This window comes from Rutidosis leptorrhynchoides, chromosome 7 (assembly GCF_046630445.1).
Source record: "Rutidosis leptorrhynchoides isolate AG116_Rl617_1_P2 chromosome 7, CSIRO_AGI_Rlap_v1, whole genome shotgun sequence".
Taxonomy (NCBI): Eukaryota; Viridiplantae; Streptophyta; class Magnoliopsida; order Asterales; family Asteraceae; genus Rutidosis; species Rutidosis leptorrhynchoides.
In genome coordinates, this window is record NC_092339.1 from 24,718,305 (window position 1) to 24,740,000 (window position 21,696).

Genomic DNA, 21,696 nt, shown 5'->3' on the forward strand with positions numbered 1-21,696 from the left:
TGTCATTGCCTGAAGGGAATGATGATTTTGTGATTTATTGTGACGCATCAAAGCAAGGTCTTGGTTGTGTATTAATGCAACGAACGAAGGTGATTGCTTATGCGTCTAGACAATTGAAGATTCACGAGCAAAATTATACAACTCACGATTTGGAATTGGGTGCTGTTGTTTTTGCATTAAAGACTTGGAGGCATTATTTATATGGGGTCAAAAGTATTATATATACCGACCACAAAAGTCTCCAACATATATTTAATCAGAAGCAACTGAATATGAGACAACGCAGGTGGATTGAACTGTTGAATGATTATGATTTTGAGATTCGATACCACCCGGGGAAGGCGAATGTGGTAGCCGACGCTTTGAGTAGAAAGGACAGAGAACCTATACGGGTAAAAGCTCTGAATATAATTATTCGTACCAACCTTACTACTCAAATAAAGGAGGCGCAACAGGGGGTTGTAAAAGAAGAAAAGTTGAAGAATGAGATACCCAAAGGATCAGAGAAACATCTTAATATTCGGGAAGACGGATCCCGATATAGGGCTGATAGAATTTGAGTACCAAGGTTTGGAGATGTGAGAGAAATGGTACTTAAAGAAGCACATAAAACCAGATATTCAATACATTCCGGAGTGGGGAAGATTTATAAAGATCTCAAGAAACACTTTTGGTGGCCGGGTATGAAAGCCGATATTGCTAAATATGTAGGAGAATGTTTGACGTGTTCTAAGGTCAAAGCTGAACATCAGAAACCATCAAGTCTACTACAACAACCTGAAATCCCGGAATGGAAATGGGAAAACATTACCATGGATTTCATTACTAAATTGCCAAGGACTGCAAGTGGTTATGATACTATTTGGGTAATAGTTGATCGTCTCACCAAGTCATCACACTTCCTGCCAATGAGAGAAGATGATAAAATGGAGAAATTGGCGCGATTGTATTTGAAGGAGGTTGTATCCAGACATGGAATACCCGTCTCTATTATCTCTGATAGGGATGGTAGATTTGTTTCAAGGTTCTGGCAGACGTTGCAACAAGCATTGGGGACTCGACTAGACATGAGTACTGCCTATCATCTACAAACTGATAGGCAGAGTGAAAGGACGATACAAACGCTTGAAGACATGCTACGAGCATGTGTTATTGATTTCGGAAACAGTTGGGATCGACACCTACCGTTAGCAGAATTTTCCTACAATAACAGTTATCATTCTAGTATTGAGATGACGCCATTTGAGGCACTTTATGGTAGAAAGTGCAGGTCTCCGATTTGTTGGAATGAAGTGGGAGATAGACAGATTACGGGTCCGGAGATAATACAAGAAACTACCGAGAAAATCATCCAAATTCAACAACGATTGAAAACCGCCCAGAGTCGACAAAAGAGCTACGCGGACAGTAAAAGAAAAGATATAGAGTTTGAAATTGGAGAAATGGTCATGCTCAAGGTTTCACCTTGGAAAGGCATTGTTCGATTTGGTAAACGGGGGAAACTAAATCCAAGGTACATTGGACCATTCAAGATTATAGATCGTGTCGGACCAGTAGCTTACCAACTAGAGCTACCTCAACAACTCGCGCTCGAATTTGAAGAAATTTTTTGCTAAAGAAGATCTCACTATTCCGTTGGACGAAATCCAAATCAATGAAAAACTTCAATTCATTGAAGAACCCGTCGAAATAATGGATCGTGAGGTTAAGAGACTTAAGCAAAACAAGATACCGATTGTTAAGGTTCGATGGAATGCTCGTAGAGGACCCGAGTTCACCTGGGAGCGTGAAGATCAAATGAAGAAGAAATACCCGCATCTATTTCCAGAAGATTCGTCAACACCTTCAACAGCTTAAAATTTCGGGACGAAATTTATTTAACGGGTAGGTACTGTAGTGACCCGAACTTTTCCATGTTTATATATATTAATTGAGATTGATATTTACATGACTAAATGTTTCCAACATGTTAAGTAATCAAAATTGTTAAGACTTGATTAATTGAAATAGGTTTCATATAGACATTTGACCACCCAAGTTGACCGGTGATTCACGAACGTTAAAACTTGTAAAAACTATATGATGAAATATATATGGTTATATATATAGTTAACATGATTTTATGATAAGTAAGTATCTCATTAGGTATTTTAACAATGAGTTATATACATAAAAATGAGACTATTAAATTAAGAAACTAGAAAACGATATATATAACGATTATCGTTATAACAATGTCTTACTAATTATATATGAATTATATTAAGATATTGTTACACTATGTTTAATCATGATAAATGATATGTAAACATGTCATTATGTATATTAACAATGAACTACATATGTAAAAACAAGACTACTAACTTAAGGATTTCGAAACGAGACATATATGTAACGATTATCGTTGTAACGACATTTAAATGTATATATATCATATTAAGATATATTAATATATCATAATATCATGATAATATAATAATTTAACATCTCATTAGATATAATAAACATTGAGTTAACAACATTTAACAAGATCGTTAACTTAAAGGTTTCAAATCAACATTTACATGTAACGACTAACGATGACTTAACAACTCAGTTAAAATGTATATACATGGTGTGTTTTGATATGTATCCTTACACTTTTGAAAGACTTCAAGACACATATCAAAGTACTTCTACTTAACAAAAATGCTTACAATTACATCCTCGTTCAGTTTCATCAACAATTCTACTCGTATGCACCCGTATTCGTACTCGTACAATACACGGCTTTTAGATGTATGTACTATTGGTATATATACTCCAATGATTAGCTCTTAGCAGCCCATGTGAGTCACCTAACACATGTGGGAACCATCATTTGGCAACTAGCATGAAATATCTCACAAAATTACAAAAATATTAGTAATCATTCATGACTTATTTACATGAAGACAAAATTACATATCCTTTATATCTAATCCATATACCAACGACCAAAAACACCTACAAACACTTTTATTCTTCAATTTTCTTCATCTAATTGATCTCTCTCAAGTTCCATCTTCAAGTTCTAAGTGTTCTTCATAAATTCCATAAGTATAGTTTCATAAAAATCAAGAATACTTCCAAGTTTGCAAGTCTACTTCCAAGCTTTCTAATCCATTCCAAGTAATCATCTAAGATCAAGGAACCTTTGTTATTTACAGTAGGTTATCTTTCTAATTCAAGGTAATATTCATATTCAAACTTTGATTCAATTTCTACAACTATAACAATCTTATTTCGAGTGAAAATCTTACTTGAACTGTTTTAGTGTCATGATTCTGCTTCAAGAACTTTCAAGCCATCCAAGGATCCTCTGAAGCTAGATCCATTTTTCTCATTTCTAGTAGTTTTATCCAGAAAACTTGAGGTAGTAATGATGTTCATAACATCATTCGATTCATACATATAAAGCTATCTTATTCGAAGGTTTAAACTTGTAATCACTAGAACATAGTTTAGTTAATTCTAAACTTGTTCGCAAACAAAAGTTAATCCTTCTAACTTGACTTTTAAAATCAACTAAACACATGTTCTATATCTATATGATATGCTAACTTAATGATTTAAAACCTGGAAACACGATGAACACCATAAAATCGGATATACGCTGTCGTAGTGAAACCGGGGGCTGTTTTGGTTTGGATAATTAAAAACTATGATAACTTTGATTTAAAAGTTGTTCTTCTGGGAAAATGATTTTTCATATGAACATGAAACTATATCCAAAAATCTTGGTTAAACTCAAAGTGAAAGTTTGTTTTTCAAAATGGTCATCAAGATGTCGTTCTTTCGACGGAAATGACTACCTCTTTAGTAATTGACATGTAACTTAAATTTCTGACTATAAACCTATACTTTTTCTGTTCGGATTCTTAAATTAGAGTTCAATATGAAACCATAACAATTTGATTCACTCAAAACGGATTTAAAATGAAGAAGTTATGGGTAAAACAAGATTGAATATTTTTGATCTTTTTAGCTACGGGAAATGTTTAACAAATCTATACAAATCATATCCTAGCTAACTTATATTGTATTATACATGTATTCTAATATATTATGTAATCTTGGGATACCATAGACACGTATGCAAATGTTTTGACATATCATATCGACCCATGTATATATATTATTTGGAACAACCATAGACATTCTATATGCAGTAATGTTGGAGTTAGCTATACAGGGTTGAGGTTGATTAAATATATATATATATATATATATATATATATATATATATATATATATATATATATATATATATATATATATATATATATATATATATATACTTTGAGTTGTGATTTAGTCTGAGACGTGTATACACTGGGTCGTGGATTGATTCAAGATAATATATATCGATTTATTTCTGTACATCTAACTGTGGACAACTAGTTGTAGGTTACTAACGAGGACAGCTGACTTAATACACTCAAATCTTTAAAACATAATAAAAATGGTTGTAATTATAATTTGATCATACTTTGATATATATGTACATATTTGTATAGGTTCGTGAATCGATCCGTGGCCAAGTCTTATTTCCGAGGAAGGAAATATCTGTGAAAGTGAGTTATAGTCCCACTTTTAAAATCTAATATTTTTGGGATGAGAATACATGCAGGTTTTATAAATGATTTACAAAATAGACACAAGTACGTGAAACTACATTCTATGGTTGAATTATCGAAATCGAATATGCCCCTTTTTATTAAGTCTGGTAATCTAAGAATCAGGGAACAGACACCCTAATTGACGCGAATCCTAAAGATAGATCTATTTGGCCTAACAAACCCCATCCAAAGTACTGGATGCTTTAGTACTTCGAAATTTATATCATATCCGAAGGGTGTCCCGGAATGATGAGGATATTCTTATATATGCATCTTGTTAATGTCGGTTACCAGGTGTTCACCATATGAATGATTTTTATCTCTATGTATGGGATGTGTATTGAAATATGAAATCTTGTGGTCTATTGTTACGATTTGATATATATAGGTTAAACCTGTAACTCACCAACATTTTTGTTGACGTTTAAAGCATGTTTATTCTCAGGTGAATACTAAGAGCTTCCGTTGTTGCATACTAAAATAAGGACAAGATTTGGAGTCCATGTTTGTATGATATTGTGTAAAAACTGCATTCAAGAAACATATGTCGATGTAATATATTTCTATTGTAAACCATTATGTAATGGTCGTGTGTAAACAGTATATTTTAGATTATCATTATTTGGTAATCTACGTAATGTTTTTAAAACCTTTATTGATAAAATAAAGGTTATGGTTGTTTTAAAAATGAATGCAGTCTTTGAAAAACGTCTCATATAGAGGTCAAAACCTCGCAACGAAATCAATTAATATGGAACGTTTATAATCGATATGAACGGGACATTTCAGTGGTCTCCTGTTGTATTCTTTGTTGCATAATATTGTATATGCCGTGTGTTTTTTCTCGTTAGGCTTGGTTTGTAAGTTGCTATCTCTGCAACTAGTCGCCTTGTTGTCGTGGCTTCTTGACCCATTTTGATTGGGCCCTTCGTGTTGTAACTGGGCTTTGCCCCTTCTTTCGTGATATAAATTTGATCTTTCGAAAAAAAAAATTGTTTTAGAGTTTAAATTTTGTTATGGAGGTTAGTTTTTATTTGTTAGTTGTTATTCTTATTTGTAGAATTTTACATATTAGATTATGTAATTGTTATGCAGATTCAATTGATATAGACACTTGTTTGTTAATTCTTATATTCAAATCTCGTTTATGTAGTCGAAGAAATCAATTTTTTGAATCTGTAGTTTTTGAATATGTGGGTTTTGTGTATATTTTATTTGAGAAAGAAGATCAGCTTGGGGAAGAAAACATCAAAAAGACTAAAATACCCTCACATGACATGCACGTGATAAGGGGTAACGGCAAGTTTTGACAGAAAGTAGACGGGGGACGAGTGATATACTCTTTTCATAGTTTAGGGGCGAGGAATGCACAAAAAAAAAATAAAAAGGACATGGAGTCAAAATCGATGTAAAGTTCAGAGACGAGGAATGAAATTTTGTCTATAAAGAATATAAAAGTATAACTATAAGTCTATAACCATAACCATAAAAATAGTTCAAAAAAATATTTTGCAAATATAATAAGTTTATAGGGGCTGTTTTATACGAGTAATACGCTAAAACAGTAAACATTCTCCTATTCAAACTTTTGCTCTCCGTACAACATGTTCTTTTCATTTGATACTCGCCGGTAACCTTTTTTTTTTTTTTTTTTTTTTTTCCAATCACCCAATTTCTCTCCGTACAACATGCTCTTTCCACCCAATTTCTGTTGCAACCACCCATCACCACCATTATCTTCCATATAATTATTCAACCTAAACTACCATCACCTCCAAATAACATGGAGTCCGTTTCTCTCTCTAAGCCAAACGGCTCTTTCATTTATCATCTCCCTTAATTTCAAATTCTCACAGTTCCCAAACACAACCACCACCTACAGCGGCGGCTCCACCACCTGATGTCTCTAATACTGACTTCCCCCCACTTCCAACTTCAATACACCTTAAACCACCTCCAATTTCAACAATTAACCCTAACCCTAACCCTAACCCTAACCCTTCAATTTCAACAATTAACCCTAACACCAACCTGTCGGTTTCAGCTGAGACGTCAGTTCCATTACCTTCTAACACCAATGACACCCATACTTTTTCTCCTGACCAATTCCCAACGGAGGTGATACGATTTTTATTGGACGGCTACAGAGGATCTCTCACAACATGCTCGATGATGCTTTCGGTAAGATAGGGCTTATTAAGGAGATTAAGTCTTGGTCCTTCCGACGGTTTGCTTTCATAACTTACGTCGATCTCGCACACACGCTACTGCGACGGTTGAATCTTTGAATGGTTCCAAAGTTTTCGGTAGTCCTATTTTTGTTGGATTGTCGAAACGACGAGGTGAAGGTGTTTATGCTTTTGGGAGTGGTACTGTGTCTGCTGGCACAACAGTTTCTTTGGTGCCTAATCAAGCAATTGTCGAGTCCCTGGATCGTAGCATTCTCCTGGTTCATTCACTACCTTTAATGGAGGAAAAGGTGAAAAGTTTTCTCAATTAAAACTGCTCGTCTAGGGTTGAATAAGATGCGGGCGCCCAATTGCTCTTTCATTCGCAATTATACTCGTCTAGGGTTTTATAATCTGTAACGTTTGGTTAATATCAATCCCATTTGAAAACCATGGTGGCTGAGGTATCGTTTTCTCCATTTTCGTTTTTTCTTTCTTTCCTTTTTATTATGATTTCTATATATCTACGTGTAAAATTATCTAATCAAACTTGTTTGGTTGATATTGTAGGAGTATATATATATATCTGTATCGACAATTCTCTATTTATAGGGGTTTTAGATCCTCGTAGGTACAAATTTCTACTTGATTGTGTTCGATCGTATTGCCTAGCTAAACTTAAGGTCTAATTTCTTTTATCTAACTTTTATTTGTGTTGATATGCGGAGTATATACACATAATGATCACCAATTGTTGGAATTGTTTTGTTGTTACAGTCTCATAATCCGAGGAGTGCTATAAGGATATATACAATGGGTCTTGATGACAATAACTGGCTTCGTCCTACTAGTGATCTTGATAAAGTCATGAATCACCTTAAACGTTAGCTTCCATGCATACTTTTTTTTTCTATATTTTTTTTTATGTTTATTATTATGTTTGTAGGGTAGGATCAATTTTTTATATCAATTTCAACTTGTTTCTCAGGGTTAATTGTGGTAGGCGGTGCCTGTAACTTTGAACAAGTGATGATTGCAGCTAATTTGACTTTTGAGTGGGATGCACCTGCCGGTAGTCCGAAAAGGATCCTTTTTTTTTACTGGAGGGTATGTATGTATAATTATAATATATATATATATTGATTAAATAAATAAATTACTACTACTTTTATTTATTTACTAACACTACATATGTTACGTATGCTCTGGTCTGGTCTGGTAGTCGTATAAATATAAATGTTGAAGATGCGAAGATGTTTGGAAATGTTTTAAAAAAACACGGTATAGCTGTTGACTTCGAGGTTGGTGACTTTTCACTAAATATGGACTTAGGTGGTCCGGGAGTAGATTGTTCTTCATTTAACCTCTCCCATCTATTAAATATTTCCATAAGCCTGCATGCCCAAAACAAAATAAGATTAAACTAATCTCGTGAGATATCAAAAAACGAAAAAATATGATTCATTAACCTTGAGCTCTCGGTAGGAAAGTGAACAACTTCCACACTGTTTAAAAATACAATTGCGCCGACTTTAGCATCACATAATACTGTCGCTTCTTCTGCATATTGTAGAAGGTTCTCAATGTTCTTATTTCCTGAACTTGAACTTGGAATCGATGTCCAAGAAGAGCTTTTGTATCTTCTAACAACGTCTTTAATTTTAAACCTGCATTTTATTAATCGTTATTACCTACGACTTAACACGCTTAGAACATAAATGAAAAGAAACATTATTACCTTTTAGGCACGTACTCATCGTATTTATAACTCTCTGTGAACACCATAACCTCTACTTGCATGTTATCATCAACCCACACGCTTCTAACACTGTCAAACAAACTTTTCTTTTTTCTAGAGAAATTTATCAACCTTCTCGAGGGTGTTTATTTTCTCCAATTTTTTTTGTCTAGCCATCTATTAAAAACATAAATCAATACTATTACAAACATTTACCTTGATGTTAACAAATAGTACTGAACATTAAAGTAAATGTCTGTAATAGTATTGATTTATGTTTTTAATAGATGGCTAGACAAAAAAAGTTGGAGAAAATAAACACCCCCGAGAAGATTGGTAATTTTATCTAGAAAAAAGAAAAGTCTGTTTGACAGTGCGGGAAGCGTGTGGGTTGATGATAATAATGCAAGTAGGGGTTATGGTGTTCACAGAGTTTTCTAAATACGATGAGTACGTGCGTAAAAGCTAATAATGTTTCTTTTCATTTACGTTCTAAGCGTGTTAAGTCGTAGGTAATAGCGATTTATAAAATGCAGGTTCAAAATGAAAAACGTTGTTAGAAGATACATAAGCTCTTCTTGGAATCGATTTCAAGTTCAAGTTCAGGAAATAAAAACATTGAGAACCTTCTACAATATGCAGAAGAAGCGATAGTATTATGTGATGCTAAAGTCGGCGCAATTGTATTTTTAAACGGTTGGGAAGTTGTTCACTTTCCTACCAAGAGCTCAAGGTTAATGAATCATATTTTTTCGCTTTTTGATATCTCACGAGATTAGTTTAATCTTATTTTGTTTTGGCCATGCAGGCTTATGGAAATATTTGATGGATGGGAGAGGTTAAATGAAGAACAATCTACTCCCGAACCACCTAAGTCCAGATTTAGTGAAGAGTCACCAACCTCTACATCAACCTCGAAGTCAAATGTTTGGAAGGGTTTTAAAAAAACACGGTTTAGCTTGCAATTTCGGGTATAATATATATAATTCACGACGACTAACCATGGTGATGAACGGATGAAATTGCGAATTTGATCTAAAGTTTGTGCAACTGTACACAGTGTACACTGTTTGAATGTTTTATTATTATATATATTCTTTTGTAATTTTGTTTCGTATAGGTGTAGTGCTTACACGTACGTTTGATTACGTTTAGTCTAAATTAGTTTTGGAGACTCGAGTTAAGCCAAATTTGTATATGAATTAGTTAATCTCTTTCGGATTGGAGTATACTTAGCTACAAGTCACAGATTAATGTGATATACTAGCATTTAACCTGCGTATACATACGGGCATAAAATTCGAATTTGATTTTATAAAATTCGACATCAATTGAAAATCTATTAACATATGATGTCCGTGCTAGGTATATCCCGCCAGTGAGTAGTATCCTCTTTAGTGAGCTACATCAAATACTTTATACGGGAGTTACATTTAGGGTGGGGTGGCGTGTTCTTTAACATGGACTTGATCAACAGACTAGAGCTTAACACATTTAAGTCATTGTTTGAACCCGATAAAGTAAGGATGCTAAATTGACATGTCATAAGATGTTAGGCTGGTACATTTGTGTTGCTGGCCTAGATTGGTGCTATCTGTTGTAATATTGTTTGGTTGATTTAATAATATTTATTGCTTCTTTTTGAATAAAAAACAAAGTAAAACCACAATCATAAAAAAGGTTCAAAAAATTATTTTGCAAATTTAAAAAGTTCAGGGGCTGTTTTATAACTCTCTAATCTTAATAAGAAGGTAAATTAAAACTGCTCGCGGATATGAATAAGATGCCGACGCCCAATAGCTCTATCATTCGCAATTATACTCGTCTAGGGTTTTTGAATAATCTAACGTTTGGTGTATTTCATTCCTAATTGAACACCATGGTGGCTGAGGTATTGTTTTCTCCTTCTTCGTTTTTTCTTTCTTTCTTTACTTTTTATGTTGTCTATCTATGTGTAGAATTTTCTAATCAAACTTGTTTTGTTGATATTGCAGGAGTATATATATATCTGTATCGACAATTCTCTATATATTGGGGTTTTAGATCCTCGTAGGTACAAATTTCTACTTGATTGTGTTCGATCGTATTGCCGAGCTAAACTTAAGGTCTAGTTTCTTTTATCCAACTTTTTATTTGTGTTGATATGCGGAGTATATATACATATTGATCACCAATTGTTGGAATTGTTTAGTTACAGTCTGATAGTCCGAAGAGTGCTATAGGGATATTTACAATGGGTAATCTTGATAACGATAACTGGCTTCGTCCTACTAGTGATCTTGATAAACTCATGAATCACCTTAAACGTTAGCTTCCATACATACTTTTTTTTCCATATTATTTTCTTTATGTTTATTATTATGTTGGTAGGGTAGGATCAATTTTTAATATCAATTTCAACTTGTTTCTCACGTTGAATTGTGGTAGGTGGTGGCTGTAACTTTGAACAAGTGATGATTGCAGCTAATTTGACTTTTGAGTGGGATGCACCTGCTGGTAGTCCGAAAAGGATTCTTTTCTTTACTAGAGGGTATGTATGTATTATATATATATATATATATATTGATTAAATAAATAAATTACTACTACTTTTATTTATTTACTTACACCATATATATGTTATGTTTGCTCAGTCGTATAAATATAAATGTTGAAGATGCGAAGAGGTTTGGAAAGGTTTTAAAAAAACACGGTATAGCTGTTGATGTTGTCAACTTCTATATAGACGGTCATCATTATGAATCGACGGAGGCGCTTGATGCATTAGTTGCTGGTGCTAATAATAATAACAACAGCAACATCAAACACTTTAAAGCTGAGGCTTTTAAACATTATAGTGATATCGTATCCAGGTTGTTTTTTTGATGAATGAATAGTATGTTTTGGTTGCTTATAATAAATATATAAATATAAATGTATACACGTACAGTGTGTGTGTGTGTTTTAATTACTACAATGGTTTATTTAAATATCATCTATCTGTTGTTTGTCAGAGCTCCAAAAATTTTCCCATCTGCTTCGCTAGAAGAAGGGGAGATAGAAAGGAAGCAAGAAGCTGAAAATCTTAAGAAGAAAGAAGCCAAATGTCGCAAGAAGAAAAATCAATATGCTAAATCTGCTGCTGCTGGAGATGATGATGATGATGATGATGATGATGATGATAATATGGAGGCATGGGGAATGGAACGTGGTAAACGTAAACCCCATCTGAATGTTGAGAACAAGTTTAAAGCATTATCACTTGCATATAATGAATGAATAGGTGCAGTTGGTCAAGGGGAAGATGGTTGTTGTTTGATCAATGTCCGAGGCTGAATTGCTACTCTATTACAAAGGTACATTATATGCCTTTGTGTTTGAAAATAGATTTAATGGATTATTAGTAGGTAATGAAGTTTTGAAGTTGCACAATGGGAAGAATCAAGCTGCTGATGAATATGTTAAAGCATGTGAATGAAACGTAGTAAATGTAACCCCTTAGAACTTGAGAACAGAAAGATAGCATTGTCACCAGCAGTGGCGGATTTAAGAATTGTAGTCACGGGTGTCATTAGTTCAAAGTAAATTAAAAAAATTACACTATCCAATGGTGACACTCAGAAAAATTTACAATATCTAGTTTCTACTGCATCACGTATTTCGCTGATAGCCCGTGCTACCAGTCAACTTATATTAGGTCCGCCCTTGGTCTTAAAAATTACTAAGCACTGACTTGTAAGGTAATAAACTAGTGCATAAATTTCTTGCCGAGGCTGGTTTCATTATTTTAATGCCATTGCACTCCAAAATTCAGCCCTGAATGCAATCATTTAATCATAAAGATGATACATGAAATCCATAATTGCCAAAGTTAGTATGTATGTGTTCTTGCAAGACTCATGTTTTGATCAACGATGATCATTGATCACATATATATATATATATATATATATATATATATATATATATATATATATATATATATATATATATATATATATATATATATAGTGATTTAATCAAGAGGGAAGCACTTTTTTGGGGGCAAGTGGGGTGAAGTAAATTTTTTTATTTATTTATTTATTTTTTTTTTCAAACATCAAGATCACATGAAAATATGAAGATTTAAAAAAGACACTTGCCTATTTTATGCGGAAAGTTTAGAGCAACAAGATGTTATTATCAACGTTGACTTAAGGCAATTCTCACATTTAGTCAACTGTTTTAAAAGCACCAGTAGTTCTAGTTCTTCCCTTTACAAGATTTACCCATTAAAGGGTGAGATTTGGGCGGTTTACAAAAACTGGAAATCGGGATGGAACGAGGTTGATTACGGTAATTACAAGTGTTGGGTGGTTGAGATTCTGTCTGATTTTAGTGACGGTGAAAAAATAATGGAGGCTAGATTGGGAGAAGTCAAAGGTTGCGGACTTTTTTTCGAGCGGTTGCATGGTGAAGATGGGTTCGAAATGGTTCGTGGGTTTTCAAAGAGAGAAATGTTGTGTTTTTCGCATCGTATACCGGTTTTTCGTGTGCCCAGAATTGGAGGACATGGGATCCCAGAAAGTTCTTGGCATTTAGAACCAGTTGCTTTACCAACGAACAATCGAGGCTAATTATCATACAGTAAGCATTGTTGTAGGATTTAGGATTAATGTTAAGTGTAATTGTAGAATTTGGGTGAATTGAACCCCTGAATAATTTATTTGTAGGATTTGTACAAATTGAGGAACCGTTAGAATAATTGGAAAATGTAGAAATAAATCAAATTATTGGTTCAATTGCTTTTATCTGCTTAAATCACATTCTTGTTTCACTTGTGGGTCAAAATGACCACTTACTGACAAATTATTCTGGTAACAATATGGTTAACCTGGTTGGTTTGAATGATACTTGATAAATGTTGGATCTGTTAGAGTCTTGGATAAACATGCGACAATTTTGACCCATTTACTTTTAAGTGAGCCACTTCGCGTTGTGTTTAATGTCTAAATGGGTTAAGCAAAAATAGGTCTGTCAATGTGTTGACATTCATCCTAAAAGTATTCAAATGTATTAAAAAGCTTGGCTCTATTGAAAAGTGTTGGCTCAATTTTGTAGTAATACAGTTCTTATAATCATATCTCGCACATTATGCATAATATAATATAATAATTACATTTATATATTACTCCGTATATATTTAGGAAGAAAAATTTGAAAGGTGTTTGTGGGTGGGCCAACTTACTCAACCTGTATCTACAAGCACTTAAAAGACCCGTTTCGGATTTAGCGCAAAATGGCGTGGTTGGATCATGTCATGACTCTCTTCGGCTAGAAGCTCGATTCTTGTTAGTGGTAGTCCAACTTCAGAATTTTCTCTCAAACGCGGATTAAGATAAGGTAACCCGTTATCACGTTACCTATTCATTTTGGTTATGGAAGGCCTCCATTTTGCAATTAAGGAAGCTGTTTCATCTAACCTAATAAAAGGTATCTCAGTCAGTTCACTTAACATATTTCACTTTCTTTTCGCGGACGATGTTGCTATTGTATCAGAGTGGGAGGCTATGGATCTGATTCATATCATCCAAATCTTAGAGAGGTTTTTACTTGAATCGGGTTTAAAAATCAACCTCTCGAGATCTAAATTATACGGTATTGGTGTCGATGAAACGCAAGTAGCAAACATGGCAATTTCTACAGGTTGCGCATCAGGGCTGTTACCATTCAAGTTTCTCGGGTATCCCATTGGTGCGAACATGAAACGAGTTTCTAGTTAGGACCCTTTGATTGATAATTTCAAGTCGAAAACCACATCTTGGAACATTAAGTTACTTTCTTCCGGAGTCAGATTTACTCTCATGAAATCTGTGCTTGGGAGTATTGGTATATACTTTTTCTCGTTATACTGTGCTCCTAAGACCGTCATCAATATCCTTGAGAAAATTCGAGCAATTTTTTTTTTTGGGAAAGTGATGAGAGTAAACGAAAATTACATCGGTTAAAATGGGACAATCTACTTGCACCACTTGAGCATGGTGGTTTAGGTATTGGAAGTTTATACTCTTTCAACCTTGCTTTGATTTTAAAGTGGTATTGGCGAGCTCATAATTCACCCTCTACTCCTTGGGTCCGCTTACTAAAACAGCTTTACGGAGACGAATTGGGTTTTAAAGAAAGGGGTTGTAAATTTAAGGGCATTTGGCACTCCATTGTTGACATAGTTAACATGCTTAAAACCCAAAACATTATGCCTCATAACGTTCTTTCTCGCAAAGTGGGTAACGGGCATAACACGCACTTCTGGACCGACATTTGGATTGGCTCAACAACTCTTGCGTCTTCATTTAACAGGTTATATCGTATTGACAGTAACCAGGCTTGCTCGTTCGTGACAGATTCAAAGGTAGTGCCTGTTCTTGGTCTTGGATACACACTTCTTCTCCTTCATGTAATCTTCCTGCACTTGTTAGTTTGCTCATCGCTATGACAATTAACAATGAGGATGGCTGTTGGAATTGGGCAATAGAAGATGATGTCCACTTCTCAGTAAGAGGTACGCGTACTTTTATTGACGATGCACTTTTACCTTCGACTCATCAAGCTACAAGATGGTGCAAAGTATTGCCGATAAAGGTTAATTTGTTCATCTGGAAGCTTCTCTTAGATCGATTTACGAATAGGTACAAGTGTACAACCTTGCTCTTCGTGGTATAAACGTCGATACTATCATTTGTCCAACATGTAGTGTCGGGGTCGAAGAACGTGATCATATGTTCTTGTTTTGCAACACTGTTTCGAGAATTTGGCAACAACTTCAGAATTGGACGAGTCTTAATTGGCCTACATTCTTCACGACCAAATATTTATTTACTTAGATTGATACGCATCATGGAAATCGAGCTCGTTTTCATCGGCTTTATTGCATTATTGCAGCAACCCTTTGGTGGATATGGTGTTATAGGAATGATTTTATTTTTGGGTCTTCTAGTATTAAATTAACTAGTTTATTTGATGCTATTAGGCTTTCATCGTTTTCTTGGCTAAAGTCTAGGAGCAAGTTTGCACCAAATTGGGCAACTTGGCTTGTTAATCCTATGTAATCTCTTGTAATTGTACTTGTTGACTAGCTCCTTGCTAGTCTTCTATTTTTTTTAATAAAATTGTTGTTAAAAAAAAAGACCCATTTCGACCCATTATATACATATGAAGTTTTTAATATTAATCCGTAACTACCATACATTCTCAATTATTGGTTTCTGAATGTAGTTTCTATTTCCGTTATCATGAAATGTTCACCAGCTTCTTCTTCTTCTTAACTCCTATTTGGACCACATTTGTGTGTTGTTGATGATTTCAAAACGTATTACATCCTATTAAGATGATGATTACCCGGTGGATATTACATTGAAAGGTACAAATCAAGGCTTGTTGTCAAAGAATGCACACAAAAAGAGGGCACGAACTATAATGGAACATTTGGACTAGTTACAAAGATGGTTACCGTGAGAACTATCATTGTCGTTGCTACTCATCACAAATGGAATATTGAGCAATTTGATGCAAACAATGCTTTTCTACATGGTGATCTACGTACATGCAAAATCCTTGGAGCTACAATAAGCAAGTTCCTCTTAACACTGTTTGCAGACTACTCAAATCCTTATATGGACTCATACAAGCCAATAGGCAATGGTTCACCAAGATAACAACATTTCTTATAGCTAATGGGTTCAAACAAAGTTATGCAGACACTTCACTCCTAACCTATAATCAAGTTTCAAACTTTCTAGCTCTTGTTATCTATGTTGATGACTTAATCATTACAAGTAACAACAACTAACTCATATCTCAAGTCAAAAGCAAGTTTCATGCTAAGTTTAACATCAAAGACGTAGGACCCATCAACTACTATCTGGGCATTGAGTTTCTAAGAAACAAAGAAGGAATCACCATGACTCAAAGGAAATATGCACTAGAGCTACTTTATACTGCTGGCATTCTAGATGAAAAACCATCTAATGTTTCAATTGATCGTAATGTCAAACTTACTGCAGATGCATGTGAAATTTTACCCGATGCAACTCTTTACAGGAAATTGGTTGGAAAACTCATCTATCTAACCATCACAGACTTGAAATTTTATGCACAACATTTAAGTCAATTCAGTCAAGCACCAAGAACTACACACTTACAAGCACTCTACAAAGTTCTGAGATACATCAAGCTTTGTCCGGCACAAGGGTTAAATTTTCCATCAAAAACCAACCTAATACTTCAAGCATATTGTGACAGTGAGTGGGGTACTACACAACTTCAAGAAGCCTAATCACTAGTTTTTGCATCTTTTTTGGTTCTTGTTTAATCTCCTGGCAGTCAAAGAAACAAGGTGTAGTTTCAAGATTATCCACAGAAGTAGAATATAGAGCACTTGCAAACCGCACATGTGAAATAACCTCGTTATGAAGTCTAATGACTGATCTAAATGTTTTTGTCACACTTCCCATTCAAATCAAATGTGACAATGAATCTAATATAGCCTTAGCTTTCAATCCAGTACATCATGCAAGAATTAAGCATATTGAGATTCACTGTCACTTTGTACGAGACAAGATCAAGGCTAGACATATCACTACCACTTTTATTCCTTCACCAGAACAAGCTGCAGATGTCTTAACCAAAGCTTTAAGCAAATCTCCATACCATAATTGTATCTCCAAGTTTGGCATTTGTTATCCTTACACACCGCCAACTTGTGGGGGGAGTATTGAGGATAACAGCAACAACACCATCAGTTCAGACACATCCATTCAAGCTAACATGCACACGAAGAATTTGGTGTCAAGCAATTACGTGTAACCTAGCTAATTTTAGTCTAATTTAAAAGTCAACGAAATTCAAATTTAGAAGTCAAAGTTTGTTAAGTTAGTCACATTCATCTTCAACATGTATATATATATGCTTGTAATTCAGTCGATGTAATTGATTCAGTTGACCAACAAATTAGTTTACATTCATGTTTACTGTTAGTGATATGGGAAAACCACTTCTATTTTAATACTACAAAACTATGATTTATCTTCGTACAAATGAGCAACTGGTCTCAATCATATGCAGTTAGTTAAGAAAGGCCAGATTCATCCACAAGGAGAAGTGTGTTCAAGAAATTCAATAACAAATAAGTATTCTAAGGAAAGGGTTTTTCAAGTTGATTTTGAATAACAGAAAAGACGCAATAATTAAAATAAACGATAACCAGACACAGAAAGCAATGTTCACCCAGATGATTCACAATAAAGTGCATCAACCTTTCAATTAAGACCGATTAAACATTCGAAAAAAGTATAATTCGATCAATCAAAATAGACTCATATAAATCTCTTTCAAAAGATCAAACTATGTTTTGATTAAACTATTGAGACTCAATCCGAATTAAACTCACGTAGAATCCTAATTACAACGATCACTAGAAGCAATTACACGACTATGATCTTAAATTATCATTCAATTACCGCTTAGACACTTAATTCAATTACTTGAAATCAAATACCTAAACGTTTAGATCACTTAACATGTAGAAGCACAAATTGTTTATTACCAACTAATTCACATTAACTACTCAACAACCTATGTAATTGAATTCAAGCAATAAAGAATTACAATAATGGTTCTTTTGATCAAACTCAATAATTATTAATCATTCAAACATCTTAATCCATAGACAATTTTAACGATTAAAGTTTCACATCTAAAAAAATACAAAGCGTTTTAGCCAGTCATCATCATAATAGAGTCAATAAAGCAATTAAAGACAATAGAATTCATAGTCTTATCACTAAAATAAATGAAATCATGAGTACCAATGATGGTTCCAATCTTAAACTTTGATGTTAAAACTTTTGAGATTGATGAAGAATAACCTCTGTACCCTAAAAATCGTTCAAGAGAAAGTCTGGAACGAAGTGGTGGAAGATATGGTTTAATTTAGCTCGAAATTAGGTGTTTACCAAAAAGTCCCGTTAACATGTATCTTGCGATCGCCGAACTCCAACTCCTCGCGATCGCGAAGCCCAGGAAACTCATTATTCGCGTTCGATTTTGCTATACTTTGCGGGTTAAAAAAGGCTCGATCTCCATTTCGCGAACGCGGGCCAAGGTAGGCCCAGAGCCTCGCGAACGCGAGCCTCTAAATAACATAACTTTGCCAATACCTGAACTTTAAATAACATACAAATCAACCTAACATTACATATAACACTCTAAATATCAAAACATCAATCTTCGTCAAATATTAGTAAATGTCTTTAATAACGCGCGAAACTAATAAAACCGCGACCGATATTGTCACTGCAAATGTATTTGATTTGAGCAATATCAGTTAGACATATCTATATATGTTAACACATTTTTCCCATTCATGGTAGATTTTGAATGTTCAAACTTGAATGTGAAAACTTTGTTATGGTTTGTAATTTGTAACATGCAGAAGTCAGACAAAATACATCACGGACAATCAGACAAGCCGTCGTGTAAGGAAATACAAAACATTCCCTTAATAAGATCTTGGAAGATCATATACTACTTAGATATAAGATATAATAAATTGTTTTTTTAAGAAAAACATTAAAAACACACTACTTATCTTTCTCGATATGTCACAAAATCCTACAAACCTTGAATGTCAGCTAATAACACTCACCCAACAACTTAACACCGGCCACTAGTTTTATATATTATTTGAAACCAAGATCCATATTCCACCAAAGCATTCATCTTTAAACTCCCATTCACACTTAAAAATTAACCACCCATGGTCCGTACCACTACACCAATGAGTTCGTAGTGGATGGTCCGTATCCATTCATAATTCCACCCCATGTTGACCCAAGACCCGTCACAAACCCGCCACCACTACCCGAACTCGCACCATTTTGATCTTGCCATTCTAAAGCCAAAAGCTTTGGTTTTACATCAATCGAACTAATCGCATGATCCTCATTCGCATGATTATTTCCTTCGTGATTGTATGCGATTAGACCTCGTTCCATAAATGGATTATTGATCGAATCGAGTGTCATCCCTCCAAAAGGTGAACAGAGATTACCACCATGATAATTTTGTCCTATCAAATTCACACCACCCATATCCGAACCATAACCACCATTTCCCGCCATTCCCATAAATTGATTCCCACCATTACCACCCAAATTCTCCATAAAATCAATAGCCCTAGTTGCATTACTATTCAAATTTTCAAACATAAAACTAGGAATATTAATATTACTTGAGTTCCCAAGCCCAAACAAATTCGACCCCGAATATTGCATGGTTGGTTCAGAGTAGGACAATTGTAGATCAGTAGAGTTCATAATCATTTGGTGGTTTTGGTTATGATTATGATTAGGGTTTATCAAATGTAGGTTTTGGTGATGATGGTGTATATTGTTATTGTTATCGTTATTTTTACTGTTACTGTTATTATTGAGGGTGGCGGATGTAGGTTTCTTGGAAGACGAGCAGACTTTCTTGTTTTTCCTGCAACCGCCACCCACTGGGATGTTACGAAGCGTGCCGCCTTTAGTCCAATAACGGCGGCACGTTTTACAGAAGTAACGAGGTTGAGTTAGTGAGTAGTTGTTGTAGTAACAGAATTTGGTGTGTGTGGAATCACAACGTGGACATTTGAGAGCTTGGTCGTGTTGTGGCCGGAGCCTTCGTTCCATTAATGGACGAGAACATGCAAGCATTGGATCAGTGAGTCCTGATGGTGATGATGAATCAATTCCTGTTTCTTGATCTTGAATTGTACCCTAAAATTTATAAGTATGATAAACAATAAATTGTGTCAGGAATTGTACTTACATTATATCCATTTAGAAGGTACGTACAGACATAAGACATTGTCCCTTTACTTTTTTACGGAGTAGTTTTTACTACAAAATCATTATCATTATTGAAGTTTTTAAATAACTGTATTTTATCATGAACGGAGTATACGTTCTAAAAAAGACTTTTTGTTTGCGTTAACCATAGATCTTATTTAGTTATTTCACTAATTGTAAGTTAAACTGTCCATATATAGTAAAAATGTTTCTGTATATGATTGTTTGTAAATTGTAGTTCATATTTTAGTGTATAGTGTATCGCATGCATGATTATAATTATAATTATAATAACTAAATAAGGTAACTCTTAAACGAAAAGGTATAACCAGTTTGTAAATTTGTCTTACATTGTGATAGTCATATCTCTGCTACTCTTTGTAAAAAGGTGTTTAAAGCATGTTAATAGTTAAAAAGTATAAATTCTTACAAATGCACTTCAATTTTGAATTAATATATCTTCAAATTTATAACTACATTAACAAGAAATTAGTACCTGAAACCAGTCAGATGAGTCCATGCAAACTTGAAGCGAATTTAAACCCATTCGATATTCGAATAAAAAAGCTAATAAACACTCAAAAAATAGTAATTTTGAAAACTAAAAAACCCACACACTGAGTAAGTGTAAATGTGTGTGTGTGTTTATGTTGAAGATAAGATGAAGGGGAGAGTAAATGTGAAGTTTGCAATGAAGAGTTTGAAGAAGAAGGGGATGAGAATAAGAAGGAAGAAAAAGTGAACAAGTGGTGCAATCTGCCGTCGGTCACACATTCTAGATGTGGGACCCAATCCTAACATAAACGGACGGTTGTGATGTTACCTGTGTTTTGTGTGGTATGTGATCGTAGCCGTTGGATGAGTGGGACATCTGAGTGATTGTGACAGTGTGGTGTTTTGAGTTTTTCGATATAGCAAAACCGAAAGATGAGTCTGCTGTGTGGGGTTTTGGATTGTCTGTGTGGGGTCCCACTATGTCGCTGGTTACAAGCAAGGGATAAATTCCTTTTTCGGTGACGTGTCGTTGTGTATGATGTCCACGTGGAAAAGGTGTTGGTGAAGTTATTGTACGACTGTATGATATTGCTCTTTGCCAGAGTAGTAGCTTCTGAAATCTGAACCTCGATAAACATAAAGAAACGTAGGTTTAATTAATTATAATTAATTATGAGATAATTTTATGCATTTGTCATCCAAATACGCATTTTCATGTAAAATCGTTTGAACTAATAAAAGGGCGTTGCATCCAGGAGAGTACTTTTTTATTTTATTTTCGGTCCTAATGATTCAACTCATTTTACTAGTCG

At 34.4% G+C, this 21,696-nt stretch overlaps 2 protein-coding genes and 1 long non-coding RNA gene across 3 annotated transcripts; 2 read left to right on the forward strand and 1 right to left on the reverse strand.

The window, feature by feature from the left end:
* Window positions 1–10,050: 10,050 nt before the first annotated feature.
* LOC139857651 (uncharacterized) lies at window positions 10,051–10,785 on the forward strand. The gene is made up of 3 exons (XR_011762620.1): window positions 10,051–10,437; window positions 10,541–10,651; window positions 10,738–10,785. It is a non-coding gene; the product is annotated as an uncharacterized lncRNA (long non-coding RNA).
* Window positions 10,786–16,461: 5,676 nt separating this feature from the next.
* LOC139859037 (uncharacterized mitochondrial protein AtMg00240-like) lies at window positions 16,462–16,836 on the forward strand. The gene has a single exon (XM_071847855.1). The coding sequence runs from the start codon at window positions 16,462–16,464 to the stop codon at window positions 16,834–16,836; it is 375 nt and encodes a 124-aa protein (XP_071703956.1).
* Window positions 16,837–19,004: 2,168 nt separating this feature from the next.
* LOC139858599 (uncharacterized) lies at window positions 19,005–21,018 on the reverse strand. Its single transcript, XM_071847431.1, has 2 exons — window positions 20,886–21,018; window positions 19,005–20,317 (listed from the first exon to the last, which is right to left on the reverse strand). Exons 1-2 carry the CDS (start codon window positions 20,934–20,936, stop codon window positions 19,331–19,333), a joined length of 1,038 nt encoding a protein of 345 aa, XP_071703532.1. The 5' UTR covers window positions 20,937–21,018; the 3' UTR covers window positions 19,005–19,330.
* Between the last annotated feature and the right edge of the window lie 678 nt (window positions 21,019–21,696).

Bases quoted from the DNA above. Each gene is read 5' to 3' on its own strand.
- LOC139859037 (XM_071847855.1), top strand. From the start codon at position 16,462: ATGACTCAAAGGAAATATGCACTAGAGCTACTTTATACTGCTGGCATT.
- LOC139858599 (XM_071847431.1), bottom strand. From the start codon at position 20,936: ATGGGTTTAAATTCGCTTCAAGTTTGCATGGACTCATCTGACTGGTTT. The intron at 20,318-20,885 runs GTACTAATTTCT...TATAAATTTTAG, and splicing joins ACTCATCTGACTGGTTTCAG to GGTACAATTCAAGATCAAGA.